This window comes from Thalassophryne amazonica, chromosome 5 (assembly GCF_902500255.1).
Source record: "Thalassophryne amazonica chromosome 5, fThaAma1.1, whole genome shotgun sequence".
Taxonomy (NCBI): Eukaryota; Metazoa; Chordata; class Actinopteri; order Batrachoidiformes; family Batrachoididae; genus Thalassophryne; species Thalassophryne amazonica.
In genome coordinates this window covers 116,504,732-116,532,527 of record NC_047107.1, presented here as the reverse complement: position 1 = coordinate 116,532,527, position 27,796 = coordinate 116,504,732, and the positions used below count along the sequence as shown (strand labels likewise).

Sequence of the window (27,796 nt, the reverse complement as noted above, 5' to 3'; positions counted from 1 at the left end):
GACTGTGGGATTACTGAGTGTGCGAACTCACACTCATCCAGAACTGTTTCTGTTTTCTGCCAGCAGTACCGGGTCTGACTGCTGAAGACAGTGGCCACCCGGCGCGCAGGGCTTGGCAGCTCCGGTGTTCTTCAGATCCGTTGGTGGTGGAAGCTGTGTGGGATCCGGCTCTTCTCGCAACCGGACGTCTCCTATCTTCGAGCCTGCCACACGTCACCTTGTGTCAGATTGATATACCGCATATTTGTATTTGTCTGTACTACGTTGTGCACCTTCACAACATTAAATTGTTACTTTTTGGCTATTCCATTGTCCCTTCATTAACGCCCCCTGTTGTGGGTCCGTGTCACGACACTTCCCCAACAATGTTCTTGGATGTATGGTACAACAATGGGCCTCAGGATCTCGTCACGGTATCTCTGTGCATTCAAAATGCCATCAATAAAATGCACCTATGTTCTTCGTCCATAAAAGACGCCTGCCCATACCATAACCCCACCGGCACCATGGGCCACTCTGATCCACAACATTGACATCAGAAAACTGCTCACCCACACAACGCCACACACGCTGTCTGCCATCTGCCCTGGACAGTGTGAACCGGGATTCATCTGTGAAGAGAACACCTCTCCAACGTGCCAAACGCCAGCGAATGTGAGCATTTGCCCACTCAAGTCGGTTACGACGACGAACTGGAGTCAGGTCGAGACCCTGATGAGGACGACGAGCATGCAGATGAGCTTCCCTGAGACGGTTTCTGACAGTTTGTGCAGAAATTCTTTGGTTATGCAAACTGATTGTATCAGCAGCTGTCCGAGTGGCTGGTCGCAGACGATCTTGGAGGTGAACATGCTGGATGTGGAGGTCCTGGGCTGGTGTGGGTTACACGTGGTCTGTAGTTATGAGGCTGGTTGGATGTACTGCCAAATTCTCTGATACGCCTTTGGAGACCGGCTTATGGTAGAGAAATGAACATTCAATACACGAGCAACAGCTCTGGTTGACATCGTGCTGTCAGCATGCCAAACTGCACGCCTCCCTCAAATCTTGCAACATCTGTGGCATTGTGCTGTGTGATAAAACTGCACCTTTCAGAGTGGCCTTTTATTGTGGGCAGTCTAAGGCACACCTGTGCACTAATCATGGTGTCTAATCAGCATCTTGGTATGGCACCCCTGTGAGGTGGGATGGATTATCTCAGCAAAGGAGAAGTGCTCACTATCACAGATTTAGACTGGTTTGTGAACAATATTTGAGGGAAATGGTGATAGTGTGTATGTGGAAAAAGTTTTAGATCTTTGAGTTCATCTCATACAAAATGGGAGCAAAACTAAAAGTGTTGCGTTTATTTTGTTGAGTGTAATATAGTTTGATAAAACTGTTACACAGACCGTAGTTTTAGGGCAATGTTGCTAGATCCTGGTCCCGAATTGTCAAATAATCCCGTTAGTATTGTTTATAGGTGATCACAGCAACTGCCGAACCTTTCACACTGGATCTGTTCTGTGCACATCAGCGAGCAGGGCGCATACAGCTGCACGGGGGGAGCATCAATTTGCTAATTCACCACACAGTGATATGATAACCGCTTTGCGGCACAGATGATGGTTATTTATTTTTTAGTGTTTGTGCCACTCCCCCCGTTGTGTCAGGAAAAATGCAACCCTGGGCATCCAAACCGCATCTGGTCAGTATCATTCTTCATTTTCATTTTCTGTACCCACTTACTCCAATACGGGTCCGGCGGGGGGGTGGGCTGGTGGTTTATCCCAGCAGTCATAGGGTGTGAGGTGGGGTACACCCTGACAGGATCAGGTGTATCGCAGGGCTAAATATAGACAGAAACACATTCACACACACACTACGATGGCATACTTCAAACTGTGTAATGAAATGTTGAGTTAGTGCTCTCCACTTGCTGCCGTCATTAACCACACAATTCCACTCTTCCAAAGCCTTCCCACACTTGACACTTTTGCAAGTGTCCTTACAGCGAAGTAGCGGCTGACCAACTTTTCTTGTTCCATCAGTGAGCTCATCTTATCAATCAATCAATCAATTTTTTTATATAGCGCCAAATCACAACAAACAGTTGCCCCAAGGCGCTTTTATATTGTAAGGCAAGGCCATACAATAATTATGTAAAACCCCAACGGTCAAAACGACCCCCTGTGAGCAAGCACTTGGCTACAGTGGGAAGAAAAAACTCCCTTTTAACAGGAAGAAACCTCCAGCAGAACCAAGCTCAGGGAGGGGCAGTCTTCTGCTGGGACTGGTTGGGGCTGAGGGAGAGAACCAGGGAAAAGACATGCTGTGGAGGGGAGCAGAGATCGATCACTAATGATTAAATGCAGAGTGGTGCATACAGAGCAAAAGAGAACGGAACAGTGCATCATGGGAACCCCCCCAGCAGTCTAACGTCTATAGCAGCATAACTACGGGATGGTTTCAGGGTCACCTGATCCAGCCCTAACTATAAGCTTTAGCAAAAAGGAAAGTTTAAGGCCTAATCTTAAAAGTAGAGAGGGTGTCTGTCTCCCTGATCTGAATTGGGAGCTGGTTCCACAGGAGAGGAGCCTGAAAGCTGAAGGCTCTGCCTCCCATTCTACTCTTACAAACCCTAGGAACTACAAGTAAGCCTGCAGTCTGAGAGCGAAGCGCTCTATTGGGGTGATATGGTACTACGAGGTCCCTAAGATAAGATGGGACCTGATTATTCAAAACCTTATAAGTAAGAAGAAGAATTTTAAATTCTATTCTAGAATTAACAGGGAAGCCAATGAAGAGAGGCCAATATGGGTGAGATATGCTCTCTCCTTCTAGTCCCCGTCAGTACTCTAGCTGCAGCATTTTGAATTAACCTGAAGGCTTTTTAGGGAACTTTTAGGACAAACCTGATAATAATGAATTACAATAGTCCAGCCTAGAGGAAATAAATGCATGAATTAGTTTTTCAGCATCACTCTGAGACAAGACCTTTCTGATTTAGAGATATTGCGTAAATGCAAAAAAGCAGTCCTACATATTGTTTTAATATGCGCTTTGAATGACATATCCTGATCAAAATGACTCCAAGATTTCTCACAGTATTACTAGAGGTCAGGGTAATGCCATCCAGAGTAAGGATCTGGTTAGACACCATGTTTCTAAGATTTGTGGGGCCAAGTACAATAACTTCAGTTTTTATCTGAGTTTAAAAGCCAGGAAATTGGGAGGTCATCCGTGTCTTTATGTCTGTAAGACAATCCTGCAGTTGTAGCTAATTGGTGTTGTCCTCTGGCTTCATGGATAGATAAAGCTGGGTATCTTCTGCGTAACAATGAAAATTTAAGCAATACGGTCTAATAATACTGCCTAAGGGAAGCATGTATAAAGTGAATAAAATTGGTCCTAGCACAGAACCTTGTGGAACTCCATAATTAACTTTAGTCTGTACATGAACAAATTGTAATCTATTAGACAAATATGATTCAAACCACCGCAGTGCAGTGCCTTTAATACCTATGGCATGCTCTAATCTCTGTAATAAAATTTTATGGTCAACAGTATCAAAAGCAGCACTGAGGTCTAACAGAACAAGCACAGAGATGAGTCCACTGTCCGAGGCATAAGAAGATCATTTGTAACCGTCACTAATGGTTGTTTCTGTACTATGATGAATTCTAAAACCTGACTGAAACTCTTCAAATAGACCATTCCTCTGCAGGATGATCAGTTAGCTGTTTTACAACTACCCTTCAAGAAGTTTTGAGAGAAAAGGTAAGGTTGGAGATTGGCCTATAATTAGCTAAGATAGCTGGGTCAAGTGATGGCTTTTTAAGTAATGGTTTAATTACTAGCCACCTTAAAAGCCTGTGGTACATAGCCAACTAACAAAGATAGATTGATCATATTTAAGATCGAAGCATTAAATAATGGTAGGGCTTCCTTGAGCAGCCTGGTAGGGAATGGGGTCTAATAACATGTTGATGGTTTGGATGAAGTAACTAATGAAAATAACTCAGACAGAACAATCGGAGAGAAGTGTCTAACCAAATACCGGCATCACTGAAAGCAGCCAAAGATACGATACGTCTTTGGGATGGTTATGAGTAATTTTTTCTCTAATAGTTAAAATTTTGTTAGCAAAGAAAGTCATGAAGTCATTACTAGTTAAGTTAATGGAATACTCAGCTCAATAGAGCTCTGACTCTTTGTCAGCCTGGCTACAGTGCTGAAAAGAAACCTGGGGTTGTTCTTATTTCTTCAATTAGTGATGAGTAGAAAGATGTCCTAGCTTTACGGAGGGCTTTTTTATAGAGCAACAGACTCTTTTTCCAGGCTAAGTGAAGATCTTCTAAATTAGTGAGACGCCATTTCCTCTCCAACTTACGGGTTATCTGCTTTAAGCTACGAGTTTGTGAGTTATACCACGGAGTCAGGCACTTCTGATTTAAAGCTCTCTTTTTTAGAGGAGCTACAGCATCCAAAGTTGTCTTCAATGAGGATGTAAAACTATTGACGAGATACTCTATCTCACTTACAGAGTTTAGGTAGCTACTCTGCACTGTGTTAGTATATGGCATTAGAGAACATAAAGAAGGAATCATATCCTTAAACCTAGTTACAGCGCTTTCTGAAAGACTTCTAGTGTAATGAAACTTATTCCCCACTGCTGGGTAGTCCATCAGAGTAAATGTAAATGTTATTAAGAAATGATCAGACAGAAGGGAGTTTTCAGGGAATACTGTTAAGTCTTCTATTTCCATACCATAAGTCAGAACAAGATCTAAGATATGATTAAAGTGGTGGGTGGACTCATTTACTTTTGAGCAAAGCCAATAGAGTCTAATAATAGATTAAATGCAGTGTTGAGGCTGTCATTCTCAGCATCTGTGTGGATGTTAAAATTGCCCACTATAATTATCTTATCTGAGCTAAGCACTAAGTCAGACAAAAGGTCTGAAAATTCACAGAGAACTCACAGTAACGACCAGGTGCACGATAGATAATAACAAATAAAACTGGTTTTTGGGACTTCCAATTTGGATGGACAAGACTAAGAGTCAAGCTTTCAAATGAATTAAAGCTCTGTCTGGGTTTTTGATTAATTAATAAGCTGGAATGGAAGATTGCTGCTAATCCTCCGCCCCGGCCCGTGCTACGAGCATTCTGACAGTTAGTGTGACTCGGGGGTGTTGACGCATTTAAACTAACATATTCATCCTGCTGTAACCAGGTTTCTGTAAGGCAGAATAAATCAATATGTTGATCAATTATTATATAATTTACCAACAGGGACTTAGAAGAGAGAGACCTAATGTTTAATAGACCACATTTAACTGTTTTAGTCTGTGGTGCAGTTGAAGGTGCTATATTATTTTTTCTTTTTGAATTTTTATGCTTAAATAGATTTTTGCTGGTTATTGGTAGTCTGGGAGCAGGCACCGTCTCTACGGGGATGGGGTAATGAGGGGATGGCAGGGGGAGAGAAGCTGCAGAGAGGTGTGTAAGACTACAACTCTGCTTCCTGCTCCCAACCCTGGATAGTCACGTTTTGGAGGATTTAAGAAAATTGGCCAGATTTCTAGAAATGAGAGCTGCTCCATCCAAAGTGGGATGGATGCCGTCTCTCCTAACAAGACCAGGTTTTCCCCAGAAGCTTTGCCAATTATCTATGAAGCCCACCTCATTTTTTGGACACCACTCAGACAGCCAGCAATTCAAGGAGAACATGCGGCTAAACATGTCACTCCCGGTCTGATTGGGGAGGGGCCCAGAGAAAACTACAGAGTCCGACATTGTTTTTGCAAAGTTACACACCGATTTAATGTTAATTTTAGTGACCTCCGATTGGCGTAACCGGGTGTCATTACTGCCGACGTGAATTACAATCTTACCAAATTTACGCTTAGCCTTAGCCAGCAGTTTCAAATTTCCTTCAATGTCGCCTGCTCTGGCCCCCGGAAGACAATTGACTATGGTTGCTGGTGTCGCTAACTTCACATTTCGCAAAACAGAGTCGCCAATAACCAGAGTTTGATCCTCGGCGGGTGTGTCATCGTGTGGGGAAAAACGGTTAGAGATGTGAACGGGTTGGCGGTGTACACGGGGCTTCTGTTTAGGGCTACGCTTCCTCCTCACAGTCACCCAGTCAGCCTGCTTTCCCGGCTTCTCGGGATCTGCCAGGGGGTAACTAACAGCGGCTAAGCTACCTTGGTCCGCACCGACTACAGGGGCCTGGCTAGCTGTAGAATTTTCCACGGTGCGGAGCCGAGTCTCCAATTCGCCCAGCCTGGCCTCCAAAGCTACGAATAAGCTACACTTATTACAAGGAATAACTAAACATTTCACACCCAGAGCAGAAAAGTGCGGGAGAGACAGGAGAAGCCGCCATGCTAAATCGGCTAAGAGCTAGTAGCTACGCTAAGCTAGCGGATTCCTAAAAACACGCAAAGTGAATAATGTGTAAATAATTTAGAGATGATTCAGCAGAAGGAGTGCTTTAGTTAAGGCACGTAAAGATTACACTGGGAAACAAATCGTAATCTAGATAACTAGATCAATCTAACTGCGCAGATTAAACAGCTAACAGATACAGAAAAACACCGCTGTGCTCCGGAACAGGAAGTGATACAATACCGCAGTGAGAGCCAACCACCAGTAGAGGCAAGCAATATAATAACACTTATAATAACACTTTCATCATACATACAGCAAACATGCCCCAACCAACTGTGTGCAATTTCTGGCTAATTTCATCCTCACCTGTATCCCCTGCAGTTCGCACTACAGAGCCACAGGTCGGTCCACGACGCTGTCAACACAGCCCTATACCTCATCCTCATCCAACTGCCCATCTCCACCTTCAGGTGGGTTCACTGACTTCCTGTCCAACAGGGACGTAACGTGAAGTTGGGGGGCAATGTCTCCAACACACAAGCCCATCAGCACCAGATCCACCCAAGGCTGCATTCTTTCCCCTCTGCTCTTCTCCCTGTACGCCAACAGCTGCACCTCCAGTCACCAGTCTGTAAAGCTCCTGAAGTTCACGGACGATACAACTCTCATCGGACTCACCTCTGATGGCAATGAGTCTGCCTACAGATGGGAGATCAATCACCTGGTGTCCTGGTGCAAACAGAACAATCTGGAACTCAGTGCCCTCAAGACAGTTAAGATGGTTGTTGACTTCAGAAAGAACCTAGTCCTGGCCAAACCCCATCAGCCTGTGTGGCTCCCCAGCGACCACTGTGGAGTCCATCCACTACCTGGGGATCACCATCACCCAGGACCTCAAGTGGGAGCTGAACGTTAGCTCTCTCATCAAAAGAGCACAACAGAGGATGTACTTTCTGCGGCAGCTAAGGAAGTTCAACCTGCCAAAAACGATGGCAAACCTCTCCATTGCCATCATTGAGTCCATCATCTCCTCCATCACCATCTGGTACACTGTTGCCACTGATGAGGAGAGGAGCAGACTGCAATGTATCATCCATGCAGCACAGAAGGTGATTGACTGCAATCTGCCATCCGTACCGGACCTGTACACCTCCAGGGCCCTGAGATGAGCAAGGAAGATAGTGGCCGATCCCTCTCACCCAGGACACAAACTTTTTGCCCCCCTCCCCTCTGGCAGAAGGCTGAGTACCATCAGGAGTAAAACGTCAAGACACAAAAACACCTTCTTCTGTCCGCAGTTAGACTTATAAATAATGCCAGAGACACCTTGCCCCCAACCTCCCATAAAGTACAGATTGATCATCCCTGCACTGAAAGGTACTGTACATCTGCAAGCTGTTGCACAGCCCCATTCCACAATGTTATTTATTTGACAGTGAATATAGTTTTGCCTATTTGTCTATTTGACTCCTTCTCTTCTTACAGGAGTATTTTTCCTTTCCTTTTTATTGTTGTGTATGCACCAATGACACCAGATCAAATTCCTTGTGTGTGAGAACTTACTTGGCAATAAATTTGATTCTGATTCTGATATCTGTGACATTGGCTTTTTCTCGAACCTCATCGTTCAAGACAAAGTGACCCCATTTAATTTGCAGTACAGACCTAAGATAATGTTATTGGATAGTTCTTAACTGCCGCAGCTACCCCAATATTCTACAGCTGTTTCCCTACTGAAGCCTACATCCACTGGTTTCGTCACAAATGTTCTTGTCAGTATCTCTGCAGCTATGTTTGAGAGAACATTGACATTTTTCATCATGATTTGGATTTTCAATCTTACCTTGGCCTCCCATTCCATCCCAGCAACAGAGATTCCCAGCAGCAGGATAACAGTCAGAGTACCAACTATGCGAATGTCATTTAACTCATCAGTCATCAGGGCATCGACATCCTGGAACCAGCAACAAATTCAATATTGTTCCTAGACATAAACAAACTGTGGTTTTAAGTAAAAAGGTCAATCCTCACATTCAGCATTTCAACGACAGTTCTGCAAAGCCCACGACATACATAGCAACAGCTACAGCATTGGCAAAGGCCAAAGATGAGACCAATTGACCCTCCGAACTCTGGTCCCAGGCTCCTGGATATTAGGTAATAAGCTCCACCTGGGTAATGGGAACACAGTGTTAATCAGTGTCCAAAATAGAGACAATTATAACACAATTTATGGTATTTTCTGGAACACGTCAACCTTTTTTTTTTTGCTACTTATATTCACTGCCACCTTTTTAAAAAATAGAGGTGTATATTTTTGTGAAATATGTTTCAAAAATAAATGTGACTCTGGTGAAACTTGTCTATGTTTTTCTTTCATTTCATGATGCAACTTATTTTCCAGTGTTGCCTATATCCCGGAAAATACGGTAACTGTGTGTTACATAGTACAGTTCCATACAGTCACTCTGCCGGAGTATAAACTGTTAGGGTTGTGGCCAGAGCTTCTTTTGGCATTGGGAAGTGAGGTTTATTGATTATCATTTGCACAGTGGCTTGTGCTGGCCTCTGTCACACAGCTAACTAGAAAGCCATCATTTGCTAAAAATTGCTAATGATATTGATGAACAAGTAGCTGAGTGGATAAGGAGCTGGCCTGCCACTATGTAGACCTGGGTTTGAATCCTGCTTTTGCTACCTCTCTGTATTCTTGGACAAAACACTTAATCTACATTGTTCCAGTCCACACAGCTGTAAATGGGCACCGACCTTGCCTGTGGAAGTAACCTGCATTGGGCTAGCGTCCCAACCTGGGACAGTATTAGACTCTCATCTGCTTCCAGCCTTGGAATTTAGAGATAAGAATTGGCCCAACATGCTGCCAAACCTATATAGGACTGATGGCACTTATAGTATCGTAAGTCCTTTTCGCTGTTCCCTTGTTTTCAATTGGAGTTGCCACAGCAGATCCAAAGTGGCTCTGCATGTTGATTTGGCTCATGTTTTAACGCCAGATGCCCATCCTGACGCATCTCTACATTACATGAAGAAACGTGGCAGGGGTGGGGTTTAAACCGGGGACCTCCCACAATAAAACCAAGTGCACTAAATACACTCAACAAAAATATAAACGCAACACTTTTGGTTTTGCTCCCATTTTGTATGAGATGAACTCAAAGATCTAAACTTTTTCCACATACACAATATCACCATTTCCCTCGAATATTGTTCACAAACCAGTCTAAATCTGTGATAGTGAGCACTTCTCCTTTGCTGAGCTAATCCATCCCACCTCACAGGTGTGCCATATCAAGATGCTGATTAGATACCATGATTAGTGCACAGGTGTGCCTTAGACTGCCCACAATAAAAGGCCACTCTGAAAGGTGCAGTTTTGTTTTATTGGGGGGGGATACCAGTCAGTATCTGGTGTGACCACCCATTTGCCTCATGCAGTGCAACACATCTCCTTCGCATAGAGTTGATCAGGTTGTCAATTGTGGCCTGTGGAATGTTGGTCCACTCCTCTTCAATGGTTGTGCGAAGTTGCTGGATATTGGCAGGAACTGGTACACGCTGTCGTATACGCCGGTCCAGAGCATCCCAAACATGCTCATGGGTGACATGTCCGGTGAGTATGCCGGCCATGCAAGAACTGGGACATTTTCAGCTTCCAAGAATTGTGTACAGATCCTTGCAACATGGGGCCGTGCATTATCCTGCTGCAACATGAGGTGATGTTCTTGGATGTATGGCACAACAATGGGCCTCAGGATCTCGTTACAGTATCTCTGTGCATTCAAAATGCCATCAATAAAATGCACCTGTGTTCTTCATCCATAACAGACGCCTGCCCATACCATAACCCCACCGCCACCATGGTGCCACTCGATCCACAACATTGACATCAGAAAACCACTCACCCACATGATGCCACACACGCTATCTGCCATCTGCCCTGAACAGTGTGAACCGGGATTCATCCGTGAAGAGAACACCTCTCCAACGTGCCAAACACCAGCGAATGTGAGCATTTGCCCACTCAAGTCGGTTACGACGACGAACTGGAGTCAGGTCGAGACCCCGATGAGGACGACGAGCATGCAGATGAGCTTCCCTGAGACGGTTTCCGACAGTTTGTGCAGAAATTCTTTGATTATGCAAACCGATTGTTTCAGCAGCTGTCCGAGTGGCTGGTCTCAGACAATCTTGGAGGTGAACATGCTGGATGTGGAGGTCCTGGGCTGGTGTGGTTACACGTGGTCTGCGGTTGTGAGGCTGGTTGGATGTACTGCCAAATTCTCTGAAACGCCTTTGGAGATGGCTTATGGTAGAGAAATGAACATTCAATACACGAGCAACAGCTCTGGTTGACATTCCTGCTGTCAGCATGCCAATTGCACGCTCCCTCAAATCTTGTGACATCTGTGCATTGTGCTGTGTGATAAAACTGCACCTTTCAGAGTGGCCTTTTATTGTGGGCAGTCTAATGCACACCTGTGCACTAATCATGGTGTCTAATCAGCATCTTGATATGGCACACCTGTGAGGTGGGATGGATTATCTCAGCAAAGGAGAAGTGCTCACTATCACAGATTTAGACTGGTTTGTGAACAATATTTGAGGGAAATGGTGATATTGGGTATGTGGAAAAAGTTTTAGATCTTTGAGTTCATCTCATACAAAATGGGAGCAAAACCAAAAGTGTTGCATTTATATTTTTGTTGAGTGTAGTTAGCCACCGCCCCTGCCAACAGTACTTAAAACACAGGGGGTTTGTGTGTATTTTGTGAGAAAATAATGAATTCTGTCAATATGTCTTCATCATGTAATGCTAAGATGCTGCCCAGCTAAACATTTGACCAATCAATTTAACAGTAGTAGTATTTAGAATAGTGTATGATGGTAATCTTCAGGAAATAGCATCTACAGGACACGGACATCACCTGTCTTCTGTTGGATGGAATATTTCATGGTGCCTGTTGTCCCAGACAGAGGATACGAATCAAATCCAGTCTGTGTTATTAAGTGGTCTGCGGACAAGTGTCATGGAACAGTCCATCCAACACTTAGAGATTTGAAGACATCTTTAGCAACAAAAACAAAAACACTAATCTCACCTCCTCTTACAAAGCCATTGGTTGCGATGGCAGAAGTAGACAGACCAGTGATTGTGGTGACCAGAGTGGCCATCAGAATGATCGCAATGGTCAGTCCTGTTGGGCAGACATGAAACAAAATGAAAGAGGACTGAAGATAGAGGAAGTCAAAATTTCAGAATGGACACAGGATGTCAACACAGATTTGTTCATAAAGTTCAAGCAACCAACAAACAATGCAGAGATCATCACATCACTATAGTTGATTTGTTAATGGTTAGCAGGCTGGTGTTATGTCACGGTCAAAAACAAGGAAGAGAATTTTAAGCCCCCGTCACACATAGCAAGAATGTGGAGGAGCCATTCTGACATGGCAAATATTGCCATTATCCGACACAGTCGGGAGGAAAAGAGGCGTGGTTAGCCGTGGTCCGAACGCATTCGGACTGCCTCGTGCACACCTGCACGATGGCATCCAAAGTGCATGTACACAGCAGGTGGATGACACAGATTGCTGTCAGATGGCCATAAAAGTCGTGGCAGACTGCCCGATCTCCAAATGACTGCATGGCAGACCAGAACACTGTTTTCCTCATGCGCATGTGGCACACCTGCACTCCATGCACACATGTGGGGCTGTAATTATCACTCAGCCGTGTGTGTGTGTGTGTGTGTGTGTGTGTGTGTGTGTGTGTGTGTGTGTGTGTGTGTGTGTGTGTGTGTGTGTGTGTGTGTGTGTGTGTGTGTGTGTGTGTGTGGATAACACTGCATGGGCCACTAAGCGTGCATGCGGGGCACACGTGCGTGCACCTGCCACTGGACAAGTGGACAGCTTTGCTACGAAGTTTGCTGGCAGTGGGCCATACAGTCCCTCAGACTTTCCAGGGAATTTTGTTTTCTTGTTTGCACTCTTCAGCAGCACAACACAACTCTGGACACCGCGATGGTTGGATTATCACATGGAATTAATGTTTTTCTTTTGGGTAAGAGGATTCTAACTACAGGCTGCTGTCCCGGCTTCATGTCCATGTACGCGCTGTAAAACATCCTGGACCGCTGTTGGAAGGAAGATGCATGTTTATTAATGGTGTAACGGCCTGCCACAAGCTCCATGTCATATCTCCTACAGAGTTAGAAGGTGAAGATTTATTACAACGTGAGATCTGTTCAGCTCCAAGCCTGACGGGTGTAATGATGCGTTACTGTATAGCACAGAGAGGCGCAGCTAACTGTGTTATGATGGAGACAATGGTTCACATTATGTACGTCATCCATTGGAAGGAATGGACAAATATCTGTACTGTAAGGTCTATTGTGGATATAACAGCCTGTTCAGATTTGCAGCACCATGCGCACAGCAGCACACGGAGCTTTCAGTTTGATAGCCACTGTGCGCTGTAATAATTCATAATTATTATTGTGATGAAGCTTGCCACATACAGTTCAACAGTTCCTGTGCACTCCGGGGGGGACATTATTATTATATGTGGCACGTGCAGGTCATACCGGCAGGCATACCATGCCAGATTCATCCCAAGGTTCCCTCATATGTGCTCAAATCATTTCGGATCCCGTTTTGCTACCATCGGAATATGTAAATTCGCCGTCAGATAGGTGTCCCATCTCGACGGCGCCCGGGGAATTATGAACATGTGTGTCACACTCGGGGCCGCCGGCCATTTTTGACCAACTGTGTGGACTTCCGCAGATGGCTGTCAGAACGTTGTGGAACCGAAATCCGACACTTTTTGTATGTGCACCAATTCATAAGTCCAACGGCACGCTACGTGATTCCGGCTATGTGTGACGGGGTATAACTAATCTAGCTTTAGTTTAAGTATTGTTCAAACATCATCCAAAAATCTGACTTCAAAGTTTTGTCTGCATGTACATACCAATACCAGCCTGACCAACAATCCAGGACATTCTGATAAAAAGCATCACACCCCAGATGTTTAGCATGCAGCGGATCTGCAAGACACACACACACACACACACACACACACACACACACACCACACACACACCCACACACACACACACACACACACACACACACACACACACACACACACACACATTAAATGACCCATTAAATGGAACAACTTCATAAATGACTGACAGGATGGAGAACCATTTATATGAAAACCTTATACAGTTGTATACAAAAGTTTGGGCACCCCTGATGATTTTCTTTTATAAATCATTGGTTGTCTGGATCAGAAATTTCAGTTAAATATATCATATAGCAGAGGAACACACTGATATTTGAGAAGTGAAATGAAGTTTCTAGCATTTACAGAAAGTGTGCAATAATTATTTAAACAAAATTAGGCAGGTGCATAAATTTGGGCACCCTTGTCATTTTATTGATTTGAATACATTTAGCACTAATTATTGGAACAAAAGATTGGTTTGGTAAGCTCATTGACCCTTGATCTCCTTACACAGGTAATTCCAATCATGAGAAAGGGTATTTAAGGTGGTCATTTTTCAAATGTTTCTCCTCTTTGCATCTCTTCTAATGAGTGGCAACATGGGAGCCTCTAAACAACTCTCAAATGACCTGAAAACAAACATCATGGTTTAGCAGAAGGATACAAAAATCTATCTCAGATATTTTAGCTGTCAGTTTCCACTGTGAGGAATATAGTGAGGAAATGGAAGACCACAGGCACAGTACTAGTACTAGCACAGTACTTCTTGGCCTGAAGTGGCAGGCCAAGAAAAATCTCAGATACGCTGAAGTGAAGGATGGTGAGAACAGTCATAGTCAACCCGCAGACCTGCTCCAAAGACATACAACATGATCTTGCTGCAGATAGTGTCTCTGTCCATTGTTCAACTATACAGTGCACTTTGCACAAAGAGATGCTGGATGAGAGAGTAATGCAGAGGAAGCCTTTTCTGCATACACACCACAAACAGAGTCGCTTGAGGTCTGGCTTGTCCAAATGCTAAAGTACATTTGGACAAGCCAGCTTCATTTTGAAATAAGGTGCTGTGGACTGATGAAACAAAAAATGAGTTATTTGGACATAAAACAAGCGATATGCATGGCTGAAAAAGAACACAGCATTCCAGGAAAAACACATGCTACCTACTGGTGGTTGGCTCTCACTGCGGTATTGTATCACTTCCTGTTCCGGAGCACAGCGGTGTTTTTCTGTATCTGTTAGCTGTTTAATCTGCGCAGTTAGATTGATCTAGTTATCTAGATTACGATTTGTTTCCCAGTGTAATCTTTACGTGCCTTAACTAAAGCACTCCTGCTGAATCACCTCTAAATTATTTACACATTATTCACTTTGCGTGTTTTTAGGAATCCGCTAGCTTAGCGTAGCTACTAGCTCTTAGCCGATTTAGCATGGCAGCTTCTCCTGTCTCTCCCGCACTTTTCTGCTCTGGGTGTGAAATGTTTAGTTATTCCTCGGCCTCCTTTAGCAGTAACGGTACTTGTAATAAGTGTAGCTTATTCGTAGCTTTGGAGGCCAGGCTGGGCGAATTGGAGGCTCGGCTCCGCACCGTGGAAAATTCTACAGTTAGCCAGGCCCCTGTAGTCGGTGCGGACCAAGGTAGCTTAGCCGCCGTTAGTTCCCCCCTGGCAGATCCCGAGCAGCCGGGAAAGCAGGCCGACTGGGTGACTGTGAGGAGGAAGCGTAGCCCTAAACAGAAGCCCCGTGTACACCGCCAACCCGTTCACATTCTAACCGGTTTTTTCCCCACTCGACGACACACCCGCCGAGGATCAAACTCTGGTTATTGGCGACTCTGTTTTGAGAAATGTGAAGTTAGCGACACCAGCAACCATAGTCAATTGTCTTCCGGGGGCCAGAGCAGGCGACATTGAAGGAAATTTGAAACTGCTGGCTAAGGCTAAGCGTAAATTTGGTAAGATTGTAATTCACGTCGGCAGTAATGACACCCGGTTACGCCAATCGGAGGTCACTAAAATTAACATTAAATCGGTGTGTAACTTTGCAAAAACAATGTCGGACTCTGTAGTTTTCTCTGGGCCCCTCCCCAATCGGACCGGGAGTGACATGTTTAGCCGCATGTTCTCCTTGAATTGCTGGCTGTCTGAGTGGTGTCCAAAAAATGAGGTGGGCTTCATAGATAATTGGCAAAGCTTCTGGGGAAAACCTGGTCTTGTTAGGAGAGACGGCATCCATCCCACTTTGGATGGAGCAGCTCTCATTTCTAGAAATCTGGCCAATTTTCTTAAATCCTCCAAACCGTGACTATCCAGGGTTGGGACCAGGAAGCAGAGTTGTAGTCTTACACACCTCTCTGCAGCTTCTCTCCCCCTGCCATCCCCTCATTACCCCATCCCCGTAGAGACGGTGCCTGCTCCCAGACCACCAATAACCAGCAAAAATCTATTTAAGCATAAAATTCAAAAAGAAAAAATAATATAGCACCTTCAACTGCACCACAGACTAAAACAGTTAAATGTGGTCTATTAAACATTAGGTCTCTCTCTTCTAAGTCCCTGTTGGTAAATGATATAATAATTGATCAACATATTGATTTATTCTGCCTAACAGAAACCTGGTTACAGCAGGATGAATATGTTAGTTTAAATGAGTCAACACCCCCGAGTCACACTAACTGTCAGAATGCTCGTAGCACGGGCCGGGGCGGAGGATTAGCAGCAATCTTCCATTCCAGCTTATTAATTAATCAAAAACCCAGACAGAGCTTTAATTCATTTGAAAGCTTGACTCTTAGTCTTGTCCATCCAAATTGGAAGTCCCAAAAACCAGTTTTATTGTTATTATCTATCGTCCACCTGGTCGTTACTGTGAGTTTCTCTGTGAATTTTCAGACCTTTGTCTGACTTAGTGCTTAGCTCAGATAAAGATAATTATAGTGGGCGGATTTTAACATCCACACAGATGCTGAGAATGACAGCCTCAACACCTGCATTTAATCTATTATTAGACTCTATTGGCTTTGCTCAAAAAGTAAATGAGTCCACCCACCACTTTAATCATATCTTAGATCTTGTTCTGACTCTATGGTAGGAAATAGAACACTTAACAGTATTCCCTGAAAACTCCCTTCTGTCTGATCATTTCTTAATAACATTTACATTTACTCTGATGGACTACCCAGCAGTAGGGAATAAGTTTCATTACACTAGAAGTCTTTCAGAAAGCGCTTGTAATAGGTTTAAGGATATGATTCCTTCGTTATGTTCTCTAATGCCATATAACAACACAGTGCAGAGTAGCTACCTAAACTCTGTAAGGGAGATAGAGTATCTCGTCAATAGTTTTACATCCTCATTGAAGACAACTTTGGATGCTGTAGCTCCTCTGAAAAAGAGAGCTTTAAATCAGAAGTGTCTGACTCCATGGTATAACTCACAAACTCGTAGCTTAAAGCAGATAACCCGTAAGTTGGAGAGGAAATGGCGTCTCACTAATTTAGAAGATCTTCACTTAGCCTGGAAAAAGAGTCTGTTGCTCTATAAAAAAGCCCTCCATAAAGCTAGGACATCTTTCTACTCATCACTAATTGAAGAAAATAAGAACAACCCAGGTTTCTTTTCAGCACTGTAGCCAGGCTGACAAAGAGTCAGAGCTCTATTGAGCTGAGTATTCCATTAACTTTAACTAGTAATGACTTCATGACTTTCTTTGCTAACAAAATTTTAACTATTAGAGAAAAAATTACTCATAACCATCTCCAAAGACGTATCGTTATCTTTGACTGCTTTCAGTGATGCCGGTATTTGGTTAGACTCTTTCTCCTCCGATTGTTCTGTCCTGAGTTATTTTCATTAGTTACTTTCATCCAAACCATCAACATGTTTATTAGACCCCATTCCTACCAGGCTGCTCAAGGAAGCCCTACCATTATTAATGCTTCGATCTTAAATATGATCATCTATCTTTGTAGTTGGCTATGTACCACAGGCTTTTAAGGTGGCAGTATTAAACCATTACTTAAAAAGCCATCACTTGACCCAGCTATCTTAGCTAATATTAGGCCAATCTCCAACCTTCCTTTTCTCTCAAAAATTCTTGAAAGGGTAGTTGTAAAACAGCTACTGATCATCTGCAGCGGAAATGGGTCTATTTGAAGAGTTTCAGTCAGGTTTTAGAATTCATCATAGTACAGAAACAGCATTAGTGAAGTTACAATGATCTTCTTATGGCCTCGGACAGTGGACTCAATCTCTGTGCTTGTTCTGTTAGACCTCAGTTGCTGCTTTTGATACTGTTGACCATAAAATTTTATTACAGAGATTAGAGCATGCCATAGGTAATTAAAGGCACTGCGCTGCGGTGGTTTGAATCATATTTGTCTAATAGATTACAATTGGTTCATGTAATGGGGAATCTTCTTTCACAGACTAAGTTAATTATGGAGTTCCACAAGGTTCTGTGCTAGGACCAATTTTATTCACCTGTAATATATGCTTCCCTTAGGCAGTATATTAGACGGTATTGCTTAATTTTCATTGTTACGCAGATGATACCCAGCTTTATCTATCCATGAAGCCAGAGGACACACACCAATTAGCTAAACTGCAGGATTGTCTTACAGACATAAGACATGGATGGACCTCTAATTTCCTGCTTTTAAACTCAGATAAAACTGAAGTTATTGTACTTGGCCCCACAAATCTTAGAAACATGGTGTCTAACCAGATCCTTACTCTGGATGGCATTACCCTGACCTCTAGTAATACTGTGAGAAATCTTGGAGTCATTTTTGATCAGGATATGTCATTCAAAGCGCATATTAAACAAATATGTAGGACTGCTTTTTTGCATTTACGCAATATCTCTAAAATCAGAAAGGTCTTGTCTCAGAGTGATGCTGAAAAACTAATTAATGCATTTATTTCCTCTAGGCTGGACTATTGTAATTCATTAGTATCAGGTTGTCCTAAAAAGTTCCCTAAAAAAGCCTTCAGTTAATTCAAAATGCTGCAGCTAGAGTACTGACGGGGACTGAAGGAGAGAGCATATCTCACCCATATTGGCCTCTCTTCATTGGCTTCCTGTTATATTCTAGAATATAATTTAAAATTCTTCTTCTTACTTATAAGGTTTGAATAATCAGGTCCCATCTTATCTTAGGGACCTCGTAGTACCATATCACCCCCAATAGAGCGCTTCGCTCTCAGACTGCAGGCTTACTTGTAGTTCCCTAGGGTTTGTAAGAGTAGAATGGGAGGCAGAGCCTTCAGCTTTCAGGCTCCTCTCCTGTGGAACCAGCTCCCAATTCAGATCAGGGAGACAGACACCCTCTCTACTTTTAAAGATTAGGCTTAAAACTTTCCTTTTGCTAAGCTTATAGTTAGGGCTGGATCAGGTGACCCTGAACCATCCCTTAGTTATGCTGCTATAGACGTAGACTGCTGGGGGGTTCCCATGATGCACTGTTTCTTTCTCTTTTTGCTCTGTATGCACCACTCTGCATTTAATCATTAGTGATCGATCTCTGCTCCCCTCCACAGCATGTCTTTTTCCTGGTTCTCTCCCTCAGCCCCAACCAGTCCCAGCAGAAGACTGCCCCTCCCTGAGCCTGGTTCGGCTGGAGGTTTCTTCCTGTTAAAAGGGAGTTTTTCCTTCCCACTGTAGCCAAGTGCTTGCTCACAGGGGGTCGTTTTGACCGTTGGGGTTTTACATAATTATTGTATGGCCTTGCCTTACAATATAAAGCGCCTTGGGGCAACTGTTTGTTGTGATTTGGCGCTATATAAAAAAAAAATTGATTGATTGATTGACCTACAGTAACATTTGGAGGTGGTTCCATCTATGTGGCTATGTGGCTGTGTGGTCAGTGCAGGTACTGGGAATCTTATTAAAGTTAAGGGTCACATCAGCAGCAGTCAATATCAGCAGATTTTTGAGAATAAAGTTCATGAATCAGTGACAAAGTTGAAGTTGAACCGGGGCTGGATCTTTCAACAAGACAATGACCCTAAACACTGCTCCAAAATCTACTAAGGCATTCATGCAGAGGAACAGTACAATGTTCTGGAAATGGCCATCTCAGTCCCCAGACCTGAATATTATTGAAAAATCTGTGGTGTGATTTTAAGTGGGCTGTCCATGCTCGGAAACCAACAAACCTGAGATGTTTCATAAAGAAGAATGGTCCAAGATACCTTCAACCAGAATCCAGATTCGCATTGGAAGCTATAGGAAGCATGAGGCTGTTATTTCTGCAAAAGGAGGATCTACTAAATATTGATGTATTTTTTTCTGTTGGGGTGCCCAAATTTATGCACCTGCCTAATTTTGTTAAAGAGTTATTGCACACTTTCTGTAAATACTAGAACCTTCATTTCACTTCTCAAATATCACTGTGTTTGTCTGCTATATGATATATTTAACTGAAATTTCTGATCCAGACAACCAATGATTTATAAAAGAAAATCATCAGGGGTGCCCAAACTTTTGCATACAACTGTATCTCCAGTCCCAATCCACATACGTACATGTGGTGTGAGGTGCAGAAAATGGCATCAATAGAGTCCTGTATTGGCCCTGAGGCCCACTGAGGCCCGTGCTTTACTCAAAAATTATAGGCCGATATGAAACCTAGGATTTTGTTCTAAGATCCTTTAAAGTAGTTTCGCTGAGGCACTGCAAGTCTGCATTTAAAATGCACCATTCCACAGAGACAGTGCTCACTAAAGTGGTAAATGATCTTCTGCTTGCAACAGATTGAGACACCACCACGGTTCTGTTACTGTTAGATCTTAGTGCTGCGTTTGATACCATGGATCACCGTATTCTTCTTGATAGACTGGAGAATCATTTTGGGATTACTGGTAATGTCTTTGCATGACTGACATCCTACCTAAACAGTTACTCTCACTGTGTCCTGTACAATACCATTGCCTCTAACCTTGTTGCCATGAAATACAGGGCTCCACACATCTTAGGCCCCCTGCTTTTCTCCATTTATATAGTACCCTTTGGGGCTTATACTGCAGCATTATGGATCCACTTTTCATTGCTACGCTGATGACACTCAATTGTATATGCCGATAACTGCTGGTAATCTTATACACATAAAGCTTTGAGAAGATTGCCTTGTTTCTGTGAAAAGCTGGATGTCTGGCAACTTCTTACTTTTAAATTTGGAAAAAACAAAATAATGGTTCTTGGTCCAGCGAGCCATCAGCATCAGTTTGCCCAGCTAACACTTAACCTTGGCTTGTACGTCATATATCACATTGAGGTGATGTTTGATCCCACATTGTCCCTTGACCTACACATCAGAGATATCATAAGAACTGATTTCTTCCAACTTTGAAACATAGCAAAGATTCACCCCATCCTGTCTATGGCTGATGCAGATACTCAGATACATGCGTTTGTCACTTCTAGATTTGGACTACTGCAATGTTCTATTAATTCAAAATGCTGCTGCCAGAATTTTGACTAGAAGTAGAAAATTCAACCACATTACACTGATTTTGGCCTCCCTTCACTGGTTTCCTGTCTCTGTGAGGTCTGATTTTAAGGTTATGTTACTAACCAATTAAATTATTCACAGACTAGCATCTCCCTACTTAGCTGGTGAATTACAGCCTATGTACCACCCCAGGCTCTGATTTCTTAGGGCACAGGACTACTTTGTGTCCCAAGGGTGAAAAAAAAGTCTGCAGGTCACAGAGGTTTCTCTTATTGTGCCCCTGTTCTGTGGAATGATCTCCCTGCATCAATAAAACAGTCAGACTCTGTAGAGACATTCAACTCCAGACTAAAGATGCATCTATTGTTGTGAAAGTGTAGGAACACAAACCCACAACAGGGGGCGCAAATGAACGGACAATGGAGGAAGTCAAATAACAACACTTTACTGTTGTGAATAAGCACAACAAACACAGCAGATTACAATAATAGACAAAGAAGTCAATTCACAAAATGTGTCACGTGGGCAGGCTCGAAGATAAGAGACGTCTGTCCAAAGCAGAACCGGAACCACACGATTTCCTCTGCCACCAAGCCCCGGGAATACTGGAGCCGCCAAGTCCCGAACTCCCAGGTGGCCACTGCCTCCGCTTGTCGGATCTGGTACTGCTGGCGAGGAACAAAAACAGTTAAATGTGGGTGCGCTTGCACCCAGCAACACGTATGGTGGGAAAACCACCTCCACCTCTCATCGGAAGAAATGTCTGCTATCCAACGCACAAAGTAACAAAGTATTAATGTCAGAAAGACAACACAGTCGGCTGAGTACTTTACCTCCTTGGTAGAGCGATATCTCGGCAAAGAGGTGGAGATGTCGTCTTGCTGATATACCACTGCAGATCAGATGATTGGTGACAGCTGTTGTAGGTGATAAGTGACAGCTGTCACCCCGGCTGCTCCTGTGAGGCGGCAGCGCCCTCTGGTGCCTGGAGCCCGCACTCCAGGCAGGGCGCCCTCTGGTGGTGGTGGGCCAGCAGTACCTCCTCTTCAGCAGCCCACACAACAGGACCCCCCCCCTCAACGGGCGCCTCCTGGCGCCCGACCAGGCTTGTCCGGGTGGCGGCGGTAGAAATCGGCCCGGAGGGTCGGGTCCAGGATGAAGCTCCTCTTCACCCAGGAGCGTTCTTCGGGTCCGTACCCCTCCCAGTCCACCAAATACTGGAAGCCCCGGCCCATCCTACGGACATCCAAGAGCCGGCGCACAGTCCAAGCCGGCTCGCCATCAATGATCCGGGCAGGAGGTGGTGCCGGACCCAGAGCACAGAGGGGTGAGGTGTGATGCGGCTTTATCCGGGACACATGGAAAACAGGATGGATCCGCAGTGAGGCCGGAAGCTGAAGCCTCACTGTGGCTGGACTGATGACCTTGAGGATCTTGAAGAGACCGATGTAACGATCCTGCAGTTTAGGGGAGTCCACTTTTAGGGGTATGTCCTCTGTTGACAAACACACCTCCTGCCCTGGCCGATACGCAGGGGCCGGGGTCTGCCGACGGTCTGCATGGGCTTTTGCCCTCGTCCGGGCCTTTAGCAAAGCAGGACGGGCGGCGCGCCACACCCGACGGCACTTCCGCAGGTGGGCCTGGACCGAGGGCACACCGACCTCTCCCTCAACCACCAGAAACAACGGGGGCTGGTACCCCAGACACACCTCAAAAGGGGAGAGGCCGGTGGCTGAAGACACCTGGCTGTTATGGGCATACTCGATCCAGGCCAAATGGGTACTCCAGGCCGCCGGGTGCGCGGCCGTCACGCAGCGCAGGCCTGTTCCACCTCCTGATTGACCCGTTCTGCTTACCCGTTGGTCTGAGGATGATACCCGGACGAGAGACTCACCATGGCCCCCAGTTCCCGGCAGAAGCTCCTCCAGACTTGCGATGAGAACTGGGGACCGCGATCGGAGACGATGTCTGTTGGAATCCCATGCAGCCGGACGACGTGGTGGACCAGGAGGTCCGCTGTCTCCTGGGCAGTCGGGAGCTTCGGAGGGCCACGAAGTGGGCCGCCTTGGAGAATCGGTCCACTATCGTGAGGATGGTGGTGTTGCCCTGGGACGGCGGGATGCCCGTGACAAAATCCAGGCCGATGTGGGACCAGGGGCGATGAGGCACAGGCAGCGGCTGGAGTAGTCCCGATGCCCTGCAGTGGTCAGCCTTGCCCCTGGCGCAGGTGGTGCAGGCCTGGATATAATCCTGGACGTCGGCCTCCAGGGACGCCCACCAGAAGCGCTGCCGAACAACTGCCACGGTTCTACGCACCCCCGGATGACAGGAGAACTTAGAGCCGTGACAGAAGTCCAGGACTGCAGCCCTGGCCTCTGGTGGGACGTAAAGTTTGTTCTTCGGCCCAGTTCCGGGATCCGGGCTCCGTGCCAGGGCCTCCCGGACGGTTTTCTCTACGTCCCAGGTGAGGGTGGCCACGATAGCGGACTCCGGGATGATGGGTTCCGGTGGATCCGACAACTCCGTTTTGACTTCGTCTTCATGCACCCGGGACAAGGCATCCGATCTCTGGTTTTTGGTCCCGGGGCGGTAGGTGATCCGGAAGTCAAAACGGCCGAAGAACAGTGACCAGCGGGCTTGCCTGGGGTTCAGCCGCTTGGCGGTCCTGATATACTCCAGGTTCCGGTGGTCAGTGAAAACCGTGAATGGCACGGACGTTCCCCTCCAACAGATGTCTCCACTCTTCAAGAGCCTCTTTCACCGCAAGGAGTTCTCGATTGCCGACGTCATAATTCCGTTCGGCCGGGGTCAACCTGCGGGAAAAATAGGCACACGGGTGAAGGACCTTATCGGCCTCTCCGCTCTGGGAAAGCACAGCTCCTATCCCTGAGTCCGAGGCGTCCACTTCAACCACAAACTGGCGACTAGGATCGGGCTGCACCAGAACAGGTGCAGACGAGAAGCGCCGTTTCAACTCCTTGAACGCGGCATCGCACCGATCCGACCAGGTGAAGGGGACTTTTGGAGAGGTCAGGGCTGTCAGGGGGCTAACTACCTGACTGTAGCCCTTAATGAACCTCCTGTAGAAATTTGCAAAGCCGAGGAACTGTTGCAGCTTCCTACGGCTGGTGGGTTGGGGCCAGTCTCTCACCGCCGCAACCTTGGCCGGATCAGGAGCGACGGAGTTGGGGGAGATGATAACCCCAGGAAGGACAAAGAGGTGCGGTGAAACTCACACTTTCGCGCCCTTCACAAACAGCCGGTTCTCCAACAACCGCTGCAGGACCTGACGTACATGCTGGACATGAGTCTCAGGATCCGGAGAAAAGATGAGTATATCGTCTAGATATACGAAGACGAATCGGTGCAGGAAATCCCGCAAGACATCATTAACTAATGCTTGGAACGTCACGGGGGCGTTTGTAAGGCCGAACGGCATGACCAGGTACTCAAAGTGACCTAAGAGGGTGTTAAATGCCGTCTTCCACTCGTCTCCCTTCCGGATCCGAACCAGGTGATACGCATTTCTAAGATCTAGCTTAGTGAATATCTGGGCTCCATGCAGGGGCGTGAACACTGAATCCAACAAGGGCAACGGGTATCAATTACGAACCGTGATTTCGTTCAGCCCCCTATAATCAATGCATGGACGAAGTCCGCCGTCTTTTTTACCCACAAAAAAGAAACCTGCACCCATCGGGGAGGTGGAATTCCGGATCAACCCGGCGGCTAAAGAGTCCCGGATGTAGGTCTCCATTGATTCGCGCTCAGGTCGTGAGAGGTTGTACAGTCTGCTGGACGGGAACTCAACGCCTGGAACCAAATCAATGGCACAATCGTACGGACGGTGCGGGGGAAGGGTGAGCGCCAGATCCTTACTGAACACATCCACAAGGTCATGGTACTCCACTGGCACCGTCCCAAGATTGGGCGGGACTCTGACCTCCTCCCTAGCCTGGGAACCGGGAGGAACCGAGGAACCTAAACATACCCGATGGCAGGTCTCGCTCCACTGAACCACTACCCCAGACGGCCAATCGATCCGGGGATTGTGTTTTAACATCCAGGGGAACCCGAGAATCACACGGGAGGTGGCAGGGGTCACAAAAAACTCGATCTCCTCCCGGTGGTTCCCTGACACCACCAGAGTTACTGGTGGTGTCTTATGTGTGATTAGAGGGAGTAGGGAGCCATCTAGTGCCCGCACCTGCACAGGTGAAGTAAGCGCCACCAGAGGGAGCCCTGCCTCCCTGGCCCATCTGCTGTCTAGCAGATTCCCTTCAGAGCCCGTGTCCACCAGTGCTGGGGCCTGCAGGGTTAAATCCTCATAAAGGATTGTAACTGGGAGTCGTGTGGCAGTATGGGTATGTCCCACGTGAATGTCTTGGCCCACCCCTAGCCCAGTTTCTAGGGGCGGGCGTTGGTGTTTAACCGCTCGGGGCAGTCCCTCACTTGATGCTCTATTGAGCCACAAACAAAGCACGCTCCGCGGACCAGCCTCCTCTGTCTATCTGGTGGCCTAAATGTCGCCCTGCTCGTGTCCATAGCTTCATCAGCAGGGGGAGCTGTAACCACACGGAGCGTAGAGGCCGTGGAGCGTGGGGAGGGCGGAACTCGGTCGGAACCGGAAGGGAGAGGGACGGTGCGTGCCCGGCCACGCCCTTCGTCTCGTTCCTGATGGCGTTCTTCTAACCGATTGTCTAATCGTATAACGAGATCAATAAGCCCGTCTAAATCCCGCGGTTCGTCCTTGGCCACCAGGTGCTCCTTCAGGACCAACGACAGTCCGTTTACGAAGGCGGCACGGAGGGCAGTGCTATTCCAGCCGGACCTCGCAGCTGCGATGCGGAAGTCGACTGCATAAGCAGCTGTGCTCCGGCACCCCTGTCTCATTGACAGCAGCACGGCTGAAGCGGTCTCTCCTCTATTTGGGTGATCGAACACTGTTCTGAACTCCCTCACAAACCCATCATATGTCAGAAGTAGCCGTGAATTTTGCTCCCAGAGCGCTGTAGCCCAAGCGCGTGCCTCACCGCGAAGCAGATTAATCACATAAGCTATCTTACTAGCATCAGTCGCGTACATGACGGGACGTTGTGCGAAGACGAGCGAACACTGCATAAGAAAGTCCGCGCACGTCTCCACACAACCCCCGTACGGCTCTGGAGGGCTTATGTATGCTTCAGGGGAAGGTGGGAGGGGTCGTTGAAGGACCTGTGGAACGTCACTGTTGCGCACAGGATCGACAGGAGGGGGAGCCGCAGCAGCGCCCTGAGGGCGCGCTTCCACCTGCGCGGCGAGAGCCTCCACCCTGCGGTTAAGGAGGACGTTCTGCTCGGTCATTAGATCCAACCGAGCCGTAAAAGCGGTGAGGATTCGCTGCAGCTCACCGATCATTCCTCCTGCAGACGCCTGTGCGCCCTGCTCTTCCATTGGCCGTTCAACAGCCGGTTGACGCCCCTCGGGGTCCATGACGTGGCCGAGATATCCTGTTGTGAAAGTGTAGGAACACGGACCCACAACAGGGGGCGCAAATGAACGGACAATGGAGGAAGTCAAATAACAACACTTTACTGTTGTGAATAAGCACAACAAACACAGCAGATTACAATAATAGACAAAGAAGTCAATTCACAAAATGTGTCACGTGGGCAGGCTCGAAGATAAGAGACATCTGTCCAAAGCAGAACCGGAACCACACGATTTCCTCTGCCACCGAGCCCCGGGAATACTGGAGCCGCCAAGTCCCGAACTCCCAGGTGGCCACTGCCTCCGCTTGTCGGATCTGGTACTGCTGGCGAGGAACAAAAACAGTTAAATGTGGGTGCGTTTGCACCCAGCAACACGTATGGTGGGAAAACCACCTCCACCTCTCGTCGGAAGAAATGTCTGCTATCCAACGCACAAGGTAACAAAGTATTAATGTCAGAAAGACAACACAGTCGGCTGAGTACTTTACCTCCTTGGTAGAGCGATATCTCGGCAAAGAGGTGGAGATGTCGTCTTGCTGATATACCACTGCAGATCAGATGATTGGTGACAGCTGTCGTAGGTGATAAGTGACAGCTGTCACCCCGGCTGCTCCTGTGAGGCGGCAGCGCCCTCTGGTGCCTGGAGCCCGCACTCCAGGCAGGGCGCCCTCTAGTGGTGGTACCTCCTCCTAGCAGTACCTCCTCTTCAGCGGCCCACACAACATCTATTCTCCCTCTCGTACACTCTAAAAAAAAATGATGTTGTTTTTACAGAAAAATTCTGGCAACTGTGGTTACCAGGCGAATTATGTAAAAATCACAATGGATATGTAAATGGTTTTACATAAATATGTAAATTTTGCAGTTTAAGCCTGTAATTTACAACAAAAAAAGAAAAGAAAAAACTAAAATTTTTTGTTGTTGTTGTTGGACGCTGGCCTTGTACCCTTGGGCGCCGGATTTATCACACAGTGCCCTGCCTGTGGCTCCAGTAACTGTGTGCTCACCTCAATAATGCACTTTGTTTTTGATGCTATTTTAGTTTTTCTGTTTCCTGTTTCTTCAGCTTGGTAGAACTTTATAAAAACCTTGTAACTGTTGGCAGGGACTAAGCAGTGGGTCACCACTCTGAGTCTGGTCTGCTTGATATTTCTTCCTCAGCATCATCACAGGGAGTTTTTCCTTACCACTCTCACCTGTGTGCTTGTTCTAGGGGTTGGAAAGGTTTGACCTTACTTGTGTGAAGCACCTTGAGGCAGCTTTGTTGTGATTTTGCACTGTGTAAATAGAGTAAATTGAACTGATATTGTGCTTACTCTCAAATACTACTGCATCAAGCAGATCTTTAATACTAGAGAATCCAAGTGAATACACAGGTGCATGTTTAACTTGGCCCATGAAAGCCTAGAGAGGTAGGGCTCTTGAACCCAACAAAAACAGTGACCATATTGCCCA

General features: G+C 46.2%; 1 protein-coding gene across 1 annotated transcript in view; it reads right to left on the bottom strand.

Annotated features, from left to right (window-relative positions):
- Positions 1-27,796, bottom strand: part of LOC117511174 (solute carrier family 12 member 2-like) — a 146,368-nt gene that overhangs the window by 109,896 nt on the left and 8,676 nt on the right. The window contains exons 3-4 of the mRNA XM_034171159.1: positions 13,376-13,451; positions 11,502-11,597 (exon numbers count right to left, since the gene is read on the bottom strand). Coding sequence (XP_034027050.1) covers positions 11,502-11,597; positions 13,376-13,451 — 172 coding nt within the window. The remainder of the gene's footprint in view (positions 1-11,501; positions 11,598-13,375; positions 13,452-27,796) is intronic.